The following is a 17072-nucleotide window of genomic DNA, read 5'->3' as shown; positions in this document are numbered from 1 at the left end:
TTCTATATTTCTAAATTACCCTTGCACGGGCCAAACACTTTGGTGGTCATCCTCTAGCAGGAAAATGTAATGAATTTATTTCTCATCCATAGATAAAATGTTTTCTATTAACTAATTTCTATCTGATCTATTTGCAGATAACTTTCTTGTCGGGTGGCTGTATGGTGAGGATGGAGTATGAAGTGCCTAAGTAATGAGTTGAGTTCAAGTACTGTGAGGAAAACCAGTTGCAGTTCCCCGCAACTTACAGTCACCAAGTTCGTCTCCCCGGTTCAGTACAGAGCTGTCAGCTCGTTTACTCCCACCTCTCTCTCATCTGGCGAGATCAGTGTCGAACCAGAGGATGTTCTCGACCAGAAGGGCCAGTCGCCTCCTGGATTCTATCATGTCTACAACAGACGCACCGGTTGCACTGGATATGTTCCAAGTAAGTTATCTTGTAGAAGGTACCTTTAAGCCTGGTTTTCACTAGTAGAGTTAGTGGTCGAGTAACTGGCATACTAACTCTACTCTACTTACTTGGTCGAGTAACTTTTCACTACAATTAAGAATAGTAGGTAAAGTGTGTCGTCTAGTGAACAGAACCAACTTTAAAATGTCAATAAGGAACTCTACTCTACTCTTCTATTTCGAGACTGTTTTTATTAGCATAGAAGTGGTAGAGTAGAGTGAGAAGCGGTGGTGGGGGAAGGCAAGTGGTAGAGTACTATCCCACGGTGCTATCCCACTCTACTCTACTAAAAACTGGTACCTTACCATTACTCTACTCTACCATGAACGTTTTCATTGGGAGAGTTCATAATATAGTTAGTACTTTCCCAGGGAACTCTACCACTATGTTTATGTTTATGTTTTCAAGGGACGGATTCAAAGACCCAAAGGTTCAAAGAACCTCACACGTCAACCGAAGCTTATTGTGTGTCCCAAAAGTATGTTAGTTAGGCAAACCAACTCCCGTGTCCTTTACGACATCCAGGAGTTTCTTCCCTATACCAACATCCCATTCCTCACCTGGTTGCTTACAGCCAAACAGAGCTCTTCTTCTAGATCCAAGACTTTCGCAATCCAGTATGATATGCTTAGCAGTCTCTTCAGACTGATTACAGAGCCTACACATCTGGCTTTCATTTCTGAGTCCAATTGTATGGAGATGTTTCATGAAGTGGCCATGTCCAGTTATCAGGGCAATCTCCTGCTTGACCTGACCTCTTCCCAGACTCACCAGCCACCTGGTGAAGCGAGGGCTTGCGTCTGCCAGCAGTCTTTTGCCAAGTGCTTGACCACGGTGACCCTGCCATTGCTGGTGGTGTAAGTCCCTGGACCATTTATTTATTGTGTGGAAGGCAGTTGTTTTACTTATGCCACAGCCCGGCTCTGGGCCAAAGAATGGCATACTAGAACCCCGCTTAGCAAGCTCATCTGCACGCTCATTACCTCCTATGCCTACATGGCCAGGTACCCAACTAAGATGCATAGAGTTGAGCGTTGCAAGCCTGCTGAGCGTTTTGTGGCACTCCCACACCAATTTGGACTTGATTTCATTGGAGTCAAGAGCATTGAGGGCTGCCTGACAGTCTGACAGGATTACTATATGCTTATTGCAGTAGCGCCTGGTAATGCCTATGTTGGCACAGGCCATGATGCCTCAAATCTCTGCCAGAAAGATGGTGCAGTGTTGTCCCAGACTTGCATAGACTTGTGTTCTAGGTGAATCACTGTACACCCCGTAGCCAGATTTCCCTTCAATGAGAGAACCGTCTGTGTACCAGACAAGGCTGCCTCTTTTGGGATAGGGCCCTTCCTCAGATTTCCACTCCTCTCTAGAGCAGAATTTAACAGAGAAAGGTTTAGTAAAAACCAACTCCGTGCTCATGACATCTGACGTCTTCTCAAGCACAGGGCTGTGAGCAACAGCTTTGGCGATTGTGCAGTGGCCTGTTCCAGACAGGCCTTCTCTCCATTGGCCTGCAACTTTCAGTCGATAGGCTGATTTCCGTGCCTCTGCCATAATAAAAATGTTCAATGGCAGTAAGCCAAGAGCAACATCAAGAGTTGCTGACAGCAGCCTGCTCCTGAAAGCTGCAGTGACTAGAAGTGTTTGCATCCTTTGTAGACTTGTGAGTTTGGCTGTAGCTGTAGCCTGGTTCATCTTTGTCCACCAGACTAGTGATCCATAAGTTACCTGACGCCTTATTACTGCCTTGTACAGACACAGAGCTATGTGAGGCCACATCCCCCACATGGAGCCTGCAAATCTTATGGGAGTCATAAGCGCCCATTTAGCTTTATGCAGTGTATTGTTTAAATGATTATTCCAAGTCAGCTTTGAGTCAATGGTCAGCCCTGAATATTTGACTGTACTTAATACTTCAAGCCGTGTAAATCCAAGTTTCTACCTGGAGAGAGACTCCAGGTTCTTTTTCCTTGTAAATGGAATGACTGCAGTCTTCGAGGGATTTATACTTAGTCCCTCTCCAAGACACCAGTCATTAACGGTTTTGAGGTTGACGTTCATGACGTCAGCAACAATGTTGGTGAACTTTCCCTGTACCATGAGGACTATGTCATCAGCATAGCCCTGTACAAAGACACCTTTACTTGTGAGTTCATTAAGGAGACCATCGACCACACGGTTCCACAGAAGAGATGAAAGCACACCTCCCTGCGGACAGCCCCTCGCGGGCGCAATCACCATCGACTCACCTTGAAGATAAGCCATGATCCGCCTGGAGCAGAGCATGGCCTCAACCCAACTACATATGGCAGGCTCAAGACCACGCCCCCGGACCGCTCGGACCATGGCCTTGTAAGTGACATTGTCAAATGCGCCCTCAATGTCCATGAAGGCACACAGGGCAATCTCCCTGGCAGCAAGGCTGTCCTCCACCCTGCTCACAAGCTGATGCAGGGCTGTTTCACAGGACTTGCCAGGCTGATAAGCATGCTGATTCCTGTGGAGGGGAGTGTCTGAAAGCACTCCCTTCCTTAGATGTCTTTCCACCAGTCTTTCCAGCGTCTTCAAGAGAAACGATGTGAGATTGATGGGACGAAATGATTTTGCAGTTGAGTAGTCTGCTCTTCCTCTCTTTGGAATGAAGACCACTCTACTGAGGCACCAGGCTTGAGGGATGTACCCATAGGCCAGACTTGATCTAAAAAGTTCACACATGAGAACTAGTAGAGCTTCTGGTCCTTGCTGCAGCATAGCTGGTATTATGCCATCCCCCCCCCCAGGGGATTTGAAGGGGCCAAACTTGGATATGGCCCATTTAACTTTGGAGAGTGTGACAATTCGCCTGGCTAAAGTCCAGCTTCCACTATCAGCTCTTGGCCATGAGCTCATTTCGCTGTTGCCAGACATGCCTGATTAATCACTCTCGTAGGTACAATCTGGAAAGTGAGTCTCAAGAAGAAGTTTGAGACTTCCATCAATTCCAGTGGTATATTGTCCCCCTGGTGACCTAAGAGTTCCCAAGAGGCCAATTGGGCTTGAAGCTAAAACACGCTGCAGGCTCGCTGCTCTACCATTAACTCTACTAATGAAAACCAGGCTTTAGAGATATTCATGTTGTAAAGTCAGTGGAAATTACAGGATGGTATAGTGTTGCCACTTTTCTTTTTCCACCGCCTTCTACACTAGATAGGCTTCAATCTATTTCGGACTATGTGTAACGTTATCTAAATTTGGGAGAGGAATAGCAAAAAATTGTCTTATTTTTCCTCTCCCCATAGTTTTGATGATGTACTTATTGTATGAATGAATAAAGATTGAATGAATGATAGCTGTAACTCAAGTCATCCCTTTATAACTTATACAGACTAATATTAATTGTTGTTGATTCTTGTTAATAATAATCAATAACATCTCAAATAGATAATATTCACCAAGGAAATACACCTTTTCGTGATTTAATAATATATTTCCACAATTTAAATTGTATATTCTGGTAGTTCATTATATTTCTTCATGCCCTACAAAAGATTTGCCAATAGTGCGGAGTTGGAAAAGGATACAGCTACCTTCTGCTTTGCCCAATAACAGACAAGGATAGCAAATTTTGATCAGATACTGACTTTAGAACCTGAATCTCTCTGTAGTTGTAGATAGTTCATTCACTAGAAAAAAATGAAGTTGCAGCGGCCTAAGGGGTAATAGAGTACTGGGTATTCGCTCTGTCTTCCTCAGGGCAATCTGAAGTTTTATTCATTAGAGGTTAGACGATCGTAATTAAATCATTTGTAAAGGGTTGAACACTTTATCTTTCTATCTGATCTATCAAGCTGATCGTAGTATGATGTAGTGTGCTGAAGTCACGTTCCATTTCCTATGAAGATTTGAAGAGTGATCAAAAAGTCACGGAATTGAAATTATTTCACTTTTCAGGTTTTGATTTTGCGACTTTTCGATCAATCTGCTCGTGTTCTCTTATGGGAAAGTTAGAACAAATCTCTAATAAATAATTATATGAGCCATATAACATATCACATGCTCTTGATTCTAAAGCAATAGAAATTGTAGACCAATAGACATATTGCGAATGATATCTCTCTTCGAATTGAATACTTCAAAATTTAAAATTTGTTGATGTTCAAATTACTATACTATATATTTTGGGGCGAAATTAAAATAGCAGCTCGGAAAAGTATAATTATCTAAATGTATTACTTCAATGTATAGTGAAATAATGTATGAATTAAACACTGCTTTCTGAGATGCCTTGTTCAATGATGAAATAAAACACAACATATATTTTTTTAGGTAGTTTAATTTCTGCAAATCAAGTTTCAATGCCAATGGCTTCATGAGACCAATTGACGAAGATGCCACGAGCATTGAGTGTTGTGTAAATGAAGCTTTTCAAGTAAAATAAGACAATGTTATGTTTTCATTTCGAATTGGGTTGGGAAAAATGATATTACTTATTTCATTAAAATGAGATAGTTCATTGATGATCTACTATCCTTCTCTTTTCTTCCTATTTCTATATACGGCTTCTTAATTTTTTTATTCTTTGCATATTACTGCACTGCTTCATTTTATTGTATCTAATTCATAATTATTTCATTATTTTCAGTTTCTACTTTGAAATTAAGAGTAAATCCCTGGAGGAGATCAGAATCTGAACGGAGTTACGACTCCAGCAATAATAAAACACCAACCAAACAAGGTATATTATATAGAAGGACATCTATGATATGTGAGTGTCGATATTTTTATTATTTTTTCCGTTATTTTCATTTATAAATTTATTTTCAAAATCAACCAATTTGAAACACGATCTAATAGTGCTTAATATGTCAGTGAACTAGTGAAAGTCATGTTCTCTAGAATAGCTAGATTTGATAATAATTCTTCATAATGTTCGAATTATTGTATTAATCTAGTTATATTAATAACTACTCCAAACTACTCGTAGAAATAATATTTTAAATCATTATTCATTGCAGCCCAAACATAATTAAATATTTACTGTGTAGTATTGAAAGTACATTATAAAAAACTACTTCAAACTGTCACAGTCATTCAATCATTACAATAACGTAAATTTAGTTTAGTCTGCTAAACCATTTCCGATGTAAACTTCACAGTTTATCAGAGATTTCTAATGTTACAACTTGAACTAGTTTCTTGTTTTTTTTTTTTAAATAAGCAGTGTTGAGAATTTCAAGTAATTCAATATGATAAAATATCTTCGTTTGTGTGCGAGGAGATTTAGTTTCCGATATGCTTAAACAACCATAAATGAACTGATACGTCAATAGCGAGCCACTTTGAGCGACTCTTTATCAACGTTTCTGAATTGATATTCATGGCACGTTTTAGATATTGAAAAGTTCTGTGTTGCTTTATTAGGTAATTTATTGTCTCCTTGCAACGCAACAAGTAGAGAAACTCTTTGAAGCACATACTTAGCAAGCCAATACCAAAAGTTGATTCTGTCATGCTCCTAGTACTTTTTACCGTTATTTTGATTTACCACAAGATTTTGGTAATAACAAGTAATACACTATTGTTTTTTATGCTATTAAATTTTGTATATATTTTAAACAATTTTGAGCTTAGAATAACTTGTGTTACAGAATTGTTCTTATATTGTTTTTGTATTCAGTTATGTCTATAGGAAGCACTCATATTTTGTTATATTATTGAAATAAAATATAAATATCATCGTAGTTTATATTTTATCAGTGCATTGTATGTTTCAACTGATGAGAACTATCTAATGCACTAATAAATTATAAAATAATATAAACGTTTACTGGTAATTGATGAGATTATTATTTTATTTCAATAACAGTGATAGTCCTGTTTTGAATAAGTGAATATTCAATTTCCAATGCATGTTCTAACTTTTGCATATTTATACTTTCTTATCGATTAGAATTTATGCACTTTTGAGTTCTTAAGAGAGCCGAAGTAGCTTCAATTTGAGAGTGAAATGGAATTTTCGCTCAAATAATTGCAGAGTTGAATTCAATGGAGGAATTGCTTGAATAATGTGTTTAAAATTAATAATTTACTGCAGAAACATGGGTTATTTGAACTCTGAACGAATTTTAACTTGACACATGCACAATTGATTTATAAATTAGTTTTGAACTATTTTTGATGACAGTCTAATTTTTTTATTATAGTTTTTAAAAACTAGTACTCAGGTGTGGAGACCTTTCGGATTTAAAAAAATCCATTTTCAACACTGTGTAACATTTTTTGTGTTTACTGTGTTGAGAGTTAAAAATGGATTTTTAAAAATCCGAAAGCGCTCCACAAGTGAGTACTGGTTTTTAATAACTATTATTTTAAAAATTAGACTGTAGTGTCGTCAAAAATAGTTCAAAACGAATTATTATCTAACAGTTCGTCATGGTTAGTGAAATAGATGAATATGATTTATAAACATTTCAAATAGGGTTGCAGATATGAATTTCTTGACCAATCATGAATTGCAATGTTGAAAAGTGAGATGTTTTTTATCATTTTTTATCCTACGTTTTTATCATTAGTGAACGCATTTCAATTCGATCAGAATCGAATTTGCCCCACAGTTGATGAAAAACTATTATTTACTGTTGAAAAAACTTAATAACAGTTGAGAAAGCATTTCAAGTGGAAATCACATGATGTTAACATTTAAGCTGTAATGGATCAAGAATTTTATTTCTTTCGAATCCTTTTATTATAGTTAACTTACTAGAGTCTCCATCATTATTTTTAATTTTTTCTCAAATTTCTTTGTAGAATGTGACTACTCACATATTTTATTATTATATTATAGTAATATAATTTATTATTGTCATACAATTTAATCAGTTGTCTATGAACCTAGTATGCAGATCACAGACGTTTTCTTCTATATGCGCTCAACATTGGATGCGTTTACATGTGATCTGTGTCGCTTGACAGATGATGTCGCTTGAACGCATGGAAATGAATGAGTGTGCTCACACAGCGTACGACTTGGTCGCATGTTCACGTCCAACCAAATTCCAGCTTGCTGGCATCTTGTGGCATTTGTCGTTCCATAGATTATAATTAAATGCAATTAGCAAGTCAAGAAATCAAAATACAAAGTCAGGTGTCATAATAAGCTTGAAGTTGAACAGTCATTACATTTCAAAAGTATTCAGTAAAACTATCCACCATGCGCGCGGTCTAAATCTCTATGGCATTAACCCTTAAGGTTATTTCAACCAATTTTCATTAAATATAGAATTGAAATTGTTAACATTTTCAATCAGACCGTGTCTAGAACAAACGCAAATAAATACGAATTTTACATGAAAAATAATTGAACAAGAATCTTACAAGTCGTATCATACTCAAGTAATATTATCAATTGTTCTTTAAACAATTTTTCGTTCAACTGATTGTGTATATGATTTTAATTTTGTTGGCCATGCTTTCTAACGAAATTCTCTGCTATGAACTTTGCAGTGAAATCTAGAAAGCATTGGAAAATAACTACTAGCTTGAATAGTATCTAATATTCTTGCACAAGCTGCTGTTTTTCAAAATTTATTAGACTTCTATTTATTGTCGATTTTCCATTTTTCAGCCCGTGAGAGTATAGACAATGGTGCCGGAAAAGGTGCCGGAAACCACTCCATGTCTCATGTCTACTTTCTTACTCCAATTTTGTGCAAGCACTGTAAGTAGCCTACTTCACATTAAATAAATGATGAACGTATACAGGTTGAGCATCAATTATTGAACACATTTCATAGGTGAATAAAAAAAAAATTAGTAGCGCTCCTATTTTTGTGTGTAGCTTCTATTATTTGTGATTTGTGAAGACTCAAATTAAGAAGACTCATAAGAAGACTCTTATTTGTGACACAGTCGGCTCAATGGTGTAGGATGACAGAGCGTCAGGAGAAATCTATGTGCGTTCTGTGGTTTCACGAAAGCAGATAATCGGTTATTACCGTTCAAAGACGTTTTTTAATTAGAGTATGGCCGTGAAAATAAGTTGTATGCAAGAAAGTTATGTAATATTGATGAACTAAAACGAAGAATTGAATCCGTAATTCAGGACATCACTCCAGATTGACAATGTATGGCGTGAAATTGAATATCGTCTTATTTTATGCGCAACAAAAGTGCTCACGTAGAAATTTGTCGAACTTGTAGATAAAACTATTTGAAATTGGCTTTTCAATAAATCAACATCCATGTAAGTACACTTATTCGTTATTTTTTTATTCACCTATGAAATGTATTCAATAATTTATGCCCATCCTGTATTTCTTAACCCGTTTATTAGTAATTATTTATATTGATAATTCTGATATAAAAATGATACTAATAGAATAATTATTAGTAGCCTACCCAGTACATTACACACTAGTCTACAGTACTAGACACTATAGGAGAAGAGCACAGTGTAAGTTTCAATCAAATCTGAACAGATGGTGTATAAAATCGAGCTACGATTGCATTCAGTAAACTTTTATACATCTTGAGTTTAATTCATCAGCTATTGCGGTTTAGTCCACCGAACAGTCACCTATTAATGTAGATACTCTTGTGATTTGATGAGAATGCAATGACGATAGTTCACGACGGTTGAATTCGATATACTTACGAACAACCGGTCAGAGTTGTAACGCCTATTCGACAACCCCTTTTCTCTACAATATAGGGAAATCACAATGGTTAGTTGTAATTTTCATCTCAAACTTAATTTTATACTTCACTGAATGTGTGGAAATTAGTATGGCGTTACTGAATGGATGCTCCAATTCAGATCAGTTTTCATTCACAAATAGTTGAATAATTACTGCAAATATATATTTTTTTGCCTTTTTTCGTTAGGGCTACTCTTAAATAGAAAGAAATAAAAATCCAAGTACAATTTAAAAAAAAAATTGTTTACTTACCACATGTTTCGACATTTATGTCATTCTTGTCATAATTACCCACTTTTCATATTCAATGGTAACTGTAGGAAAAACTTGATGTGAAATATAAGCGCAAAGTTCCTCTGCTGCACTCAAGAAACCATTCCTCACCTACGGCTCGGGCGTAAACGTTTCTTTCGGTGCAGCAAACTGTCACTTTGCGCACTAGTTGCACAAATAACTATGATCATTTAGGAGACTGTTGGGAAACTGTTCAATTGAAATGAAAACAAATTCCTTCAAAAAATAATTTATAATAATAGTTTAACAATGTATCATGCCAAATATTGTAGCCCACTGTTAATTGAGGTATGTACCCTATACATGCATAATAAAAAATATAAAAATAACACATTGAAATAATGTTTTTCTATCTACTTGTTACAATTGAAAAATTCAGAAATGTGAGTGAAAATTGAAAATAAACATAGTCCACATGGTTAGATAGCCGAGGTTGGATTATTGTGATGCTATAATTATAATGGCATTTCCTGCAATATTATAAATCTAAATTTTGTTCTTTGTCGTTTCCTTATTCCTCTACTAATTATTGTCTCATTTTTAGATTTTCATCACCATTGAAGAATGATAATAAAAATTTCCTCTGTTCAATTTAACTGAAATCGTATTGACTTCTATCTAAATTCGGGTCTTTCTCGTTATTAATTTCTTTTTGGGTACCGTACCTACTGTTCATGTTCTAATCTTCAATAGAAACAAAACCTGTAAATGCGCTAGAGATAATACCGTATGTTGAGCTGTAAATATAAATAACTTACTGAAAATGTAATAATGCTGATTACAAAATATCAGTTTATGAAAAGATAGTAGAAAAATGGAAGGAACTATAGCAAGCCTACTACATAATTATGAACAATGACAATCCATGAGACAATACTAAAGATTTTTTTTTGAAATATTAACTACCATACCTATTAATAATTAATTAACTTGATTGCAGAATTTTACATTAAATAATTATTTGATAACATCCAAGTTCAATCGTAATGAAAACAACTTCCTTCAAAAAATAATTTATAATGATATGTTTCGAGGGAAAAAATTGAGAACAAAAAAATTGAAACTTCTTCGGGGCTCGAACCGAGAATCTTTCACTTTGAAGCCGCCGAGCGCTTTACCACAGAGCGCATTACTCCACAACCACTGTTGGAATGGATTGTCTTGTAACAACGTTATAACCTCCATTACATTATCGTTACTCTGACTCGAACAGTTTGTGTCATCCCGTAGCCTACCTATCTATTCAGTAGTAGAATAAAAATAAATATGGCATATTTCATTTAAAAAAGATTCAATTCGTTTCTGTCTGATAATTCATAACGATATCCATTAATTTTTGCATCTATTTATGAAGTGATACAAATATATTGCAGAAAATGCCGGCAATATTCAAAGATGCTGTTAAATTTTGGACTGCGATTGAATTCGCCCCCAAAATAGCTAGAAAATGATTACTTTGTTCAAAATAATCCGACACGTATTATTTAAAATGTTTGTTCAAAAAGCTGAATAATATAGCTCTTCAATTGGGTTCAACAAATTTTCGTTTCTGATACACGGATTTCAGTAGGCTACATACGGTACCGTACCTAACCTTCATCATACTTGAAATACATCTCTTATGTTAAGAAAAAGTTGTCAATATTTCACCGATTTAGGAATTTGTCAGCGGAACAATATAGTATGTTGGCTATATTATTGTATTGATTTCATTTAAAATCAAAACTCTTACATAATTAAACTCACCTCTCGTACCGGCGGCGGTAGTGTTGTATGGTAGATGATTTTTAGTATTTAATAATATCGTATTTAAAGATGACAAAAACAGCTTTTCGAAAATTTGAAAGATTGAGAATCAATAAAATGTTGTTGTTCAAAACTTAACAACTCACAATAATATAATATTATCACAATCGCTATAAGCTGCCAGCATTTGTATAAAAAATCCGGTATCGAAACATGAGCTTCCTGTATCGAAACACATAATGCAACACATTATTACCAGCGTATCAATTTATCTATGAGCTTCCTTTATACAAACACATCTACAACAATGTAGGTATGCCGTATGATGTTCCATGAATCAAATTTAAACATGAATTCTGAAAAATCTAGGAAGAAAATTGAAATTTGGGCTTCGAGGTGCACGATTTTGATATTTTTAGAATCTATGTGCAAAATTTGGAGATCTAAATCATTACTGCTTTTCCGGTATGAAATCCACAAGTTGACATGTTTTGATGCGAACAAACGAACACACGAACAAACACAACCCTACTCTCTCTTATTATATAGATTATACCCCATAACGCCAGGAGTCAGTGTGTGGAGAATCAGTTCATTATTAATATGTATTACAAACGTTTATATTGGACAGTATAGGCGTAACATTGAACTTGAAAGTTATATACTTATGTGATGAACTGAACAAAATAATTCAAAACACTAATTCAAAACTAGTGTTTAGTATGATAAAACTAGTGTTGAAGTATGATAATCTAGGATATGAGTCATTAAAACTCGTATTTGAAGCTGTCCAAGGTTGAAAACTAGAAATACTTGATGAATTAGATAGGATAATACTCTTGACTAAGGCAGGTTTTGATTGCTTCTCATTGTGACACTACTACTCGTATAAAGTCTGAGGCAGCTCGTCTCATTGCAAGAATTTTCCATAAAAGGACAGATTGAATTTATAGGAAAAATAAGCCACTCTCAGTTGATGAACAGATTGAACCTCATTTGAGGTGAAAACATAATGGAGCTGCGAAGGTAGCTTCAAGCTTGATGGTATTGAAAAGAATGCATATGTCTAAATGGTGGTTACATTGTGGAGCCATATGTTTTGACTCATTCAAATACATGTATTCTTTTTAACTCCTTCAAGTTTGAAGCTACCTTCGCTGCTCCTGTATGTTTTCGCCCTTATTGTCGGCAAATCACAAGATTATCCATGGCATTTCCCTAGATTGTTGGATACGTTAGGGGAAAAATAGTGCACATGCGCAACAACCAAAATTCTGTAAAATAGTAATTTGTTATTGATGTACAGTGGGATTATCGGTACTTTCAGGGAGTATTATTGCAAGCAATGCTACCAGTGTCCCACATGATTTCTCTGTCCACTTTTCAGCGAGGTCTGTTCCCGTGATGCGCTAATAGAGCTGTCTGAAGATGTATATTACATTTTTCACTTGTTGCTTGAGAAATGCTATCTGTCAAGCCCAGATTAGTATGTTCAAGAACATACAGATACCAACTGCATACCCTACACTTACAAGTTATAGACTTAGTAATGTAACATGAGTGAAGCCTGTGGATCTACCGCTCTGGGACACTGTTCATTTTGAAATTCATTGATGAATGCTTTGTTTCGTCAACATTGAGAATACATTTGTGTTCATAAAACTTTTCAAAAGGCCTTACCGCTTTTAAAAAGCCTTATCGCTTTGAAAGCGATACCAAAAAGGTCTTTAGTAGCCCTCAGACAAGCTTCATTATACTCATCTCAAAAAATGTTTAAAAAGCTGAGCTTGTTGGATGAGATGCTGTATCACTGATTTTACAAAGAAGATCCAATTTTCTCGCTTTTGTAATAGAACCACTTGTACAGCCAACTCTCATTGTACATGTTTGAATTGTTACAAACTTGTTACATATGGTAGGAAAGGTGATTTAAGGGTATATGAATAGCGATTTACGTGATAAAAACATGTGTAAAAAATGAAGACAAGTTATTAAAGTGGATTCCCTACAATATGGTAGTATTTCATTCAATCAGTATGTTTAAGTAGTTTCAGATATCGGCATTATTCATACAATAATTCCATCACCAAAATCATAGGGAGAGAAAAAATAAGGTAACCTTGTGCTATTCCTCTCCCAAATTTGGATAAGATTACACATAGTCCGAAATAGGTTAAAAATGATAAATCAAGTTGAACACTGACAAAATAATAATAAATTATTATAAACCCTCCAAAGATGATATTCAGAGATAATATTGGTGAAAATTAAGTACCGTATGGTATAGAAAGAGTAAAGGGAAAATAGAGAAGAGAGTAGAGAGAAGAAAAAGAGAAAAGATAAAAGAGACAAGGAGATTCATACATTTTTCGGAAAACCGAAAAATTTATGAATGTTAAACTTACAGCATCCACGCCGAGACACTCGACATAAGTGGCGAATCCTTCATGTTTATTGATGTAATCATTAGAAAAACTGAACAGAACAGCTGATTAAAGTTACAGTATTTATTTATTGGAAAGTTGAAATATGTGAGAGTACCAGGGATACCCCATTATTGCTCTCATAACACAAAAATTATACAATGTAAAATGAAATTCAGCTTAAACCTGAAAAAATAGTCGTCTTGGCTATCTTAACCGACAAGCTACCAGCTGTTTCTATTCAAATTAATTATTGTGAATAACAGGCGGATTAAATAAAGCTATAGTGACATTTTCAAGAATGTGATTAATTTTGAGTTTGAAGTAGATTGTAGAAGCTGTGCCGATTTAATTCAGATCTTCTCTATGCAAACATTCCTATGAAGTGAATAGGTTGGATATGTAACTTACGAGTACTGTTCAATGAATAATAATAATAATATTAATACTGAGGGTGATGCACACATAAGCTCTTAGGCTTGTGCGTGGGTAATGAATGAGAGGGATGATGATGAGAGATGACGACAACTTTTTAGGTAGACGGGACCGACGGCTTATCGTTTCCTTCGAAAGACGTGGTGGCCGTATCTATGTGATTGTGCTGTGGTCAAAAACTTTTGCCACGGTCGAGCTTCGAACTCGGGTTCTCTTGATTATTAGACCGGCGCGTTATCACTTACTCTAACCAGCCACCCAATTATTTTAAAAGTTCAATTCCTTATTGTCTCCAGGTAAATACAACTTGGTCTGAGTTGAACTACCATAACTGTAATGAATAAAATTAAGTTTTGTTTTAAATGAAAGCCAGGGTTTCAACTATATATAGGCTCGTATTACATTAGCCTCCAGGCTAGGTGGCCAGTGGTAGAGCAGAGGCCATCAGTGGTTGCGTGTGTAAAGCGAGTTGGGACACCAGTTATACATCAAGAATGGTGGCCGGGCTGGCAACCCGAGTGTAATGAGCGCAATAAGAACTAATGCCCCCTGACTTGCTGGAACACTTGGCGGGTGTCATTCATATTTATCATATCTCAGATATGCCAAATTCCAGTTTGTCTGGTTCCCGTCGCCTTGTCGATACAGTATCATAGTATTGAGTAAAGCGAATATGTCAACTACCTTTATTTGTCTTTGTTATGTAAAATTATCAAAACATTTCGAATAATATATTATCATTTAAAAGCCTAAACCACTTTCCTTTTACCTTTAAAACATAATTAAACAGAATCTTTTTGGTGATGTTCATCTAATTTTATACACTAGACAATTTGAGAACTGAGGAACTCCCCCATGCTTCACACATAACAGATTAACAATAGTTTTTCTTTTTTGTGCTTGTGCTTCAACCTACTCAAGAAGCAACGTAGTAATAGCCATATTAGTACACTTTGAAGCTAAACTTATAAATCATAATATCAAAATGAAAGAGTATTGAAACAGTTTTGTTTGTTATCACCAGTAAGAATGTGCGCGCAATGTCTTCAATCCGCAAATATCCAGTAAAGACCTGGTTGCATATTCGTCTATTAAATTCAACCACCTTAAAATTACGTCATCGCACACTATTTGTTCAGTGATTCCATTAGAGGACGTCATTTTACGGCAGTTTAATTAACTAGATGTATGTGCAGCTGGGCCTATCTTTCATTGGTCAGGTTGATATGAATGATTCCCATGATCAACCGTCCTAAAGTAGCTTTAAAAAGTGATTTCTATTTTTGGGGTATCATCAATGATTGTTTTTCGTATCTTCTTTACCAGTTGACCTCTCCGAGTTTAGAAAAAGGTGCACCTTTTAAATTGGAAATTTAAAGGGAAATTTTAGAGATCACTTGTAGCAACAATAATACTGACTAAACTGACAAGTTTTGGATAGAATTTTATCTAATTTTCATCATTTTTCAATGATTTTTTTTTTGTTTTATGCATCATGGTTATGGAGAAATACTGTACTGAAACATCATAGTTTGCTAAATAAAAATATTCATCTGAGTACTCTTATAAATTATTTTGTCACTACATGTTTCGGCTACTATTGTTTTGTCATGTAGTGACAAAATAATTTATAAGGGTACTCAGTTAAATATTTTTATTGATATTAAAAGTAGCCAATCATAGTTTGCTATTTGTAGATTGGGCCAAAGAAAAAGTGCGCACATCCCATTGGTGTTAACAAACTTATTTGTTGTGTTGCTCTTTTATGTAAGAATAACCACCGGTTATTTAAAATAATGGATAACTATTTAAAGGGGTTTTCGTAAAGCATTTTCTATCTTCAAAATTGAATAAAGCAAATTGTGTGTGTGTGATATTGCGAGAATTAGATATGATATCGATGAAATGGCCTCTTCGCCTTCGCCTGATGGCGGAGATCGGAAAGATGCAATTACCCGTTGCCCTGGTGCACAAATAGTGTTGAATCACTTTTATTGTTTGATAATGTTGACTTTTAGGGCATTGATGATTCACGACTGTTTGGAATCACTTAAAATAAACCGTCAAGAAAAGGTTGGCATATTTATTTATTATTATTATTTATTATTTAACCATTCAGAATTACACAACTTGCAGAAAAGTACCACAGGCTAAGTCAAATCACACGATATGGCTGGCCAGTCGACATCGCTTTGTGCGGGATAACTATGCCCGGAAATCGCTTATCCAGTTTGTCGATTGGTTAGTGCTCTGTCTAGCTCATTGCACCGTCTTGTCGAAATCTACAATTTTACATTGGTTCTAGCTGCGAACTACACGTTATTCCGTACCTCTAGGTGGACACTTGTACTACGTATCCCATAAGACACGGGGCGCGCGGTACTATCTGTTGTGTAACCTGACGTGGTTGCCTTAACAACACTTATAGATATTAGTTTGTACAATTATTTAAAAAGATTGATATTGGTTGTTGGTTGTAAGACTTGTCTTCATTACACTATCCAACACCACTGTCAAGTCGGTAGGCAAGTATCACAGAGGAGTTGAGCCTGCGTTGCAGTGGAACCACCCACAGAAACGTCTAGTCTTCCCAGGCGCCAGGCGTGGGCACTGCAACAGTTCTGGTGCTACGTGGGCCGATTAAAGTCCTAACGCACACACACATCGATTTTTGTTCTTACAGTATTTTGCCTCCTTATAAATTCTATTAGATTAAACAGATGATGTTTGTCAAGTTTCGTTCAATCCGATAGAATTTATAAGGATGGCAAAATATCGTACCAGCAAATTGTATATGTCTCCAAGGTAGGTGTCTGCACGTCCACCAAGGAGCACCCAAGAGGGGACGTAAGCGTTTCGACCAATGGGGAGGTTTTTCGATCACCATCGAAGATATCTCAGGTATCAACAACAGAGAAAGGATCTTCCTGGCCGTATCGTTATTGATAAGGAAGTTTTATCTTTATTGCGGAGGGAGCATTCGTTGCGTTTCTGTTGGTTTAATTCATTTCATCATTCTGTAAACAACGTTAATTTATCCATAAA

The 17072-nt window shown here is 35.8% G+C and overlaps 1 protein-coding gene across 3 annotated transcripts in view; it reads left to right on the top strand.

Annotated features, from left to right (window-relative positions):
• LOC111047698 (phosphatidylinositol 3-kinase regulatory subunit alpha) overlaps positions 1-17072 on the top strand; it is a 149201-nt gene that overhangs the window by 4402 nt on the left and 127727 nt on the right. For 2 of the 3 annotated variants that reach the window (XM_039442506.1, XM_022333509.2), the window contains exons 2-4: positions 138-427; positions 5076-5198; positions 8058-8150. In XM_039442506.1, the coding sequence (XP_039298440.1) occupies positions 178-427; positions 5076-5198; positions 8058-8150 (466 nt within the window). In that variant the 5' untranslated portion in view covers positions 138-177. The remainder of the gene's footprint in view (positions 1-137; positions 428-5075; positions 5199-8057; positions 8151-17072) is intronic. The other variant, XM_022333511.2, reaches the window with a different exon arrangement.

This window comes from Nilaparvata lugens, chromosome X (genome assembly GCF_014356525.2).
Source record: "Nilaparvata lugens isolate BPH chromosome X, ASM1435652v1, whole genome shotgun sequence".
NCBI classification, from domain to species: Eukaryota; Metazoa; Arthropoda; class Insecta; order Hemiptera; family Delphacidae; genus Nilaparvata; species Nilaparvata lugens.
The sequence above is the reverse complement of the archived record's forward strand: the minus strand, read 5'-3'. Positions and strand labels throughout refer to the sequence as shown.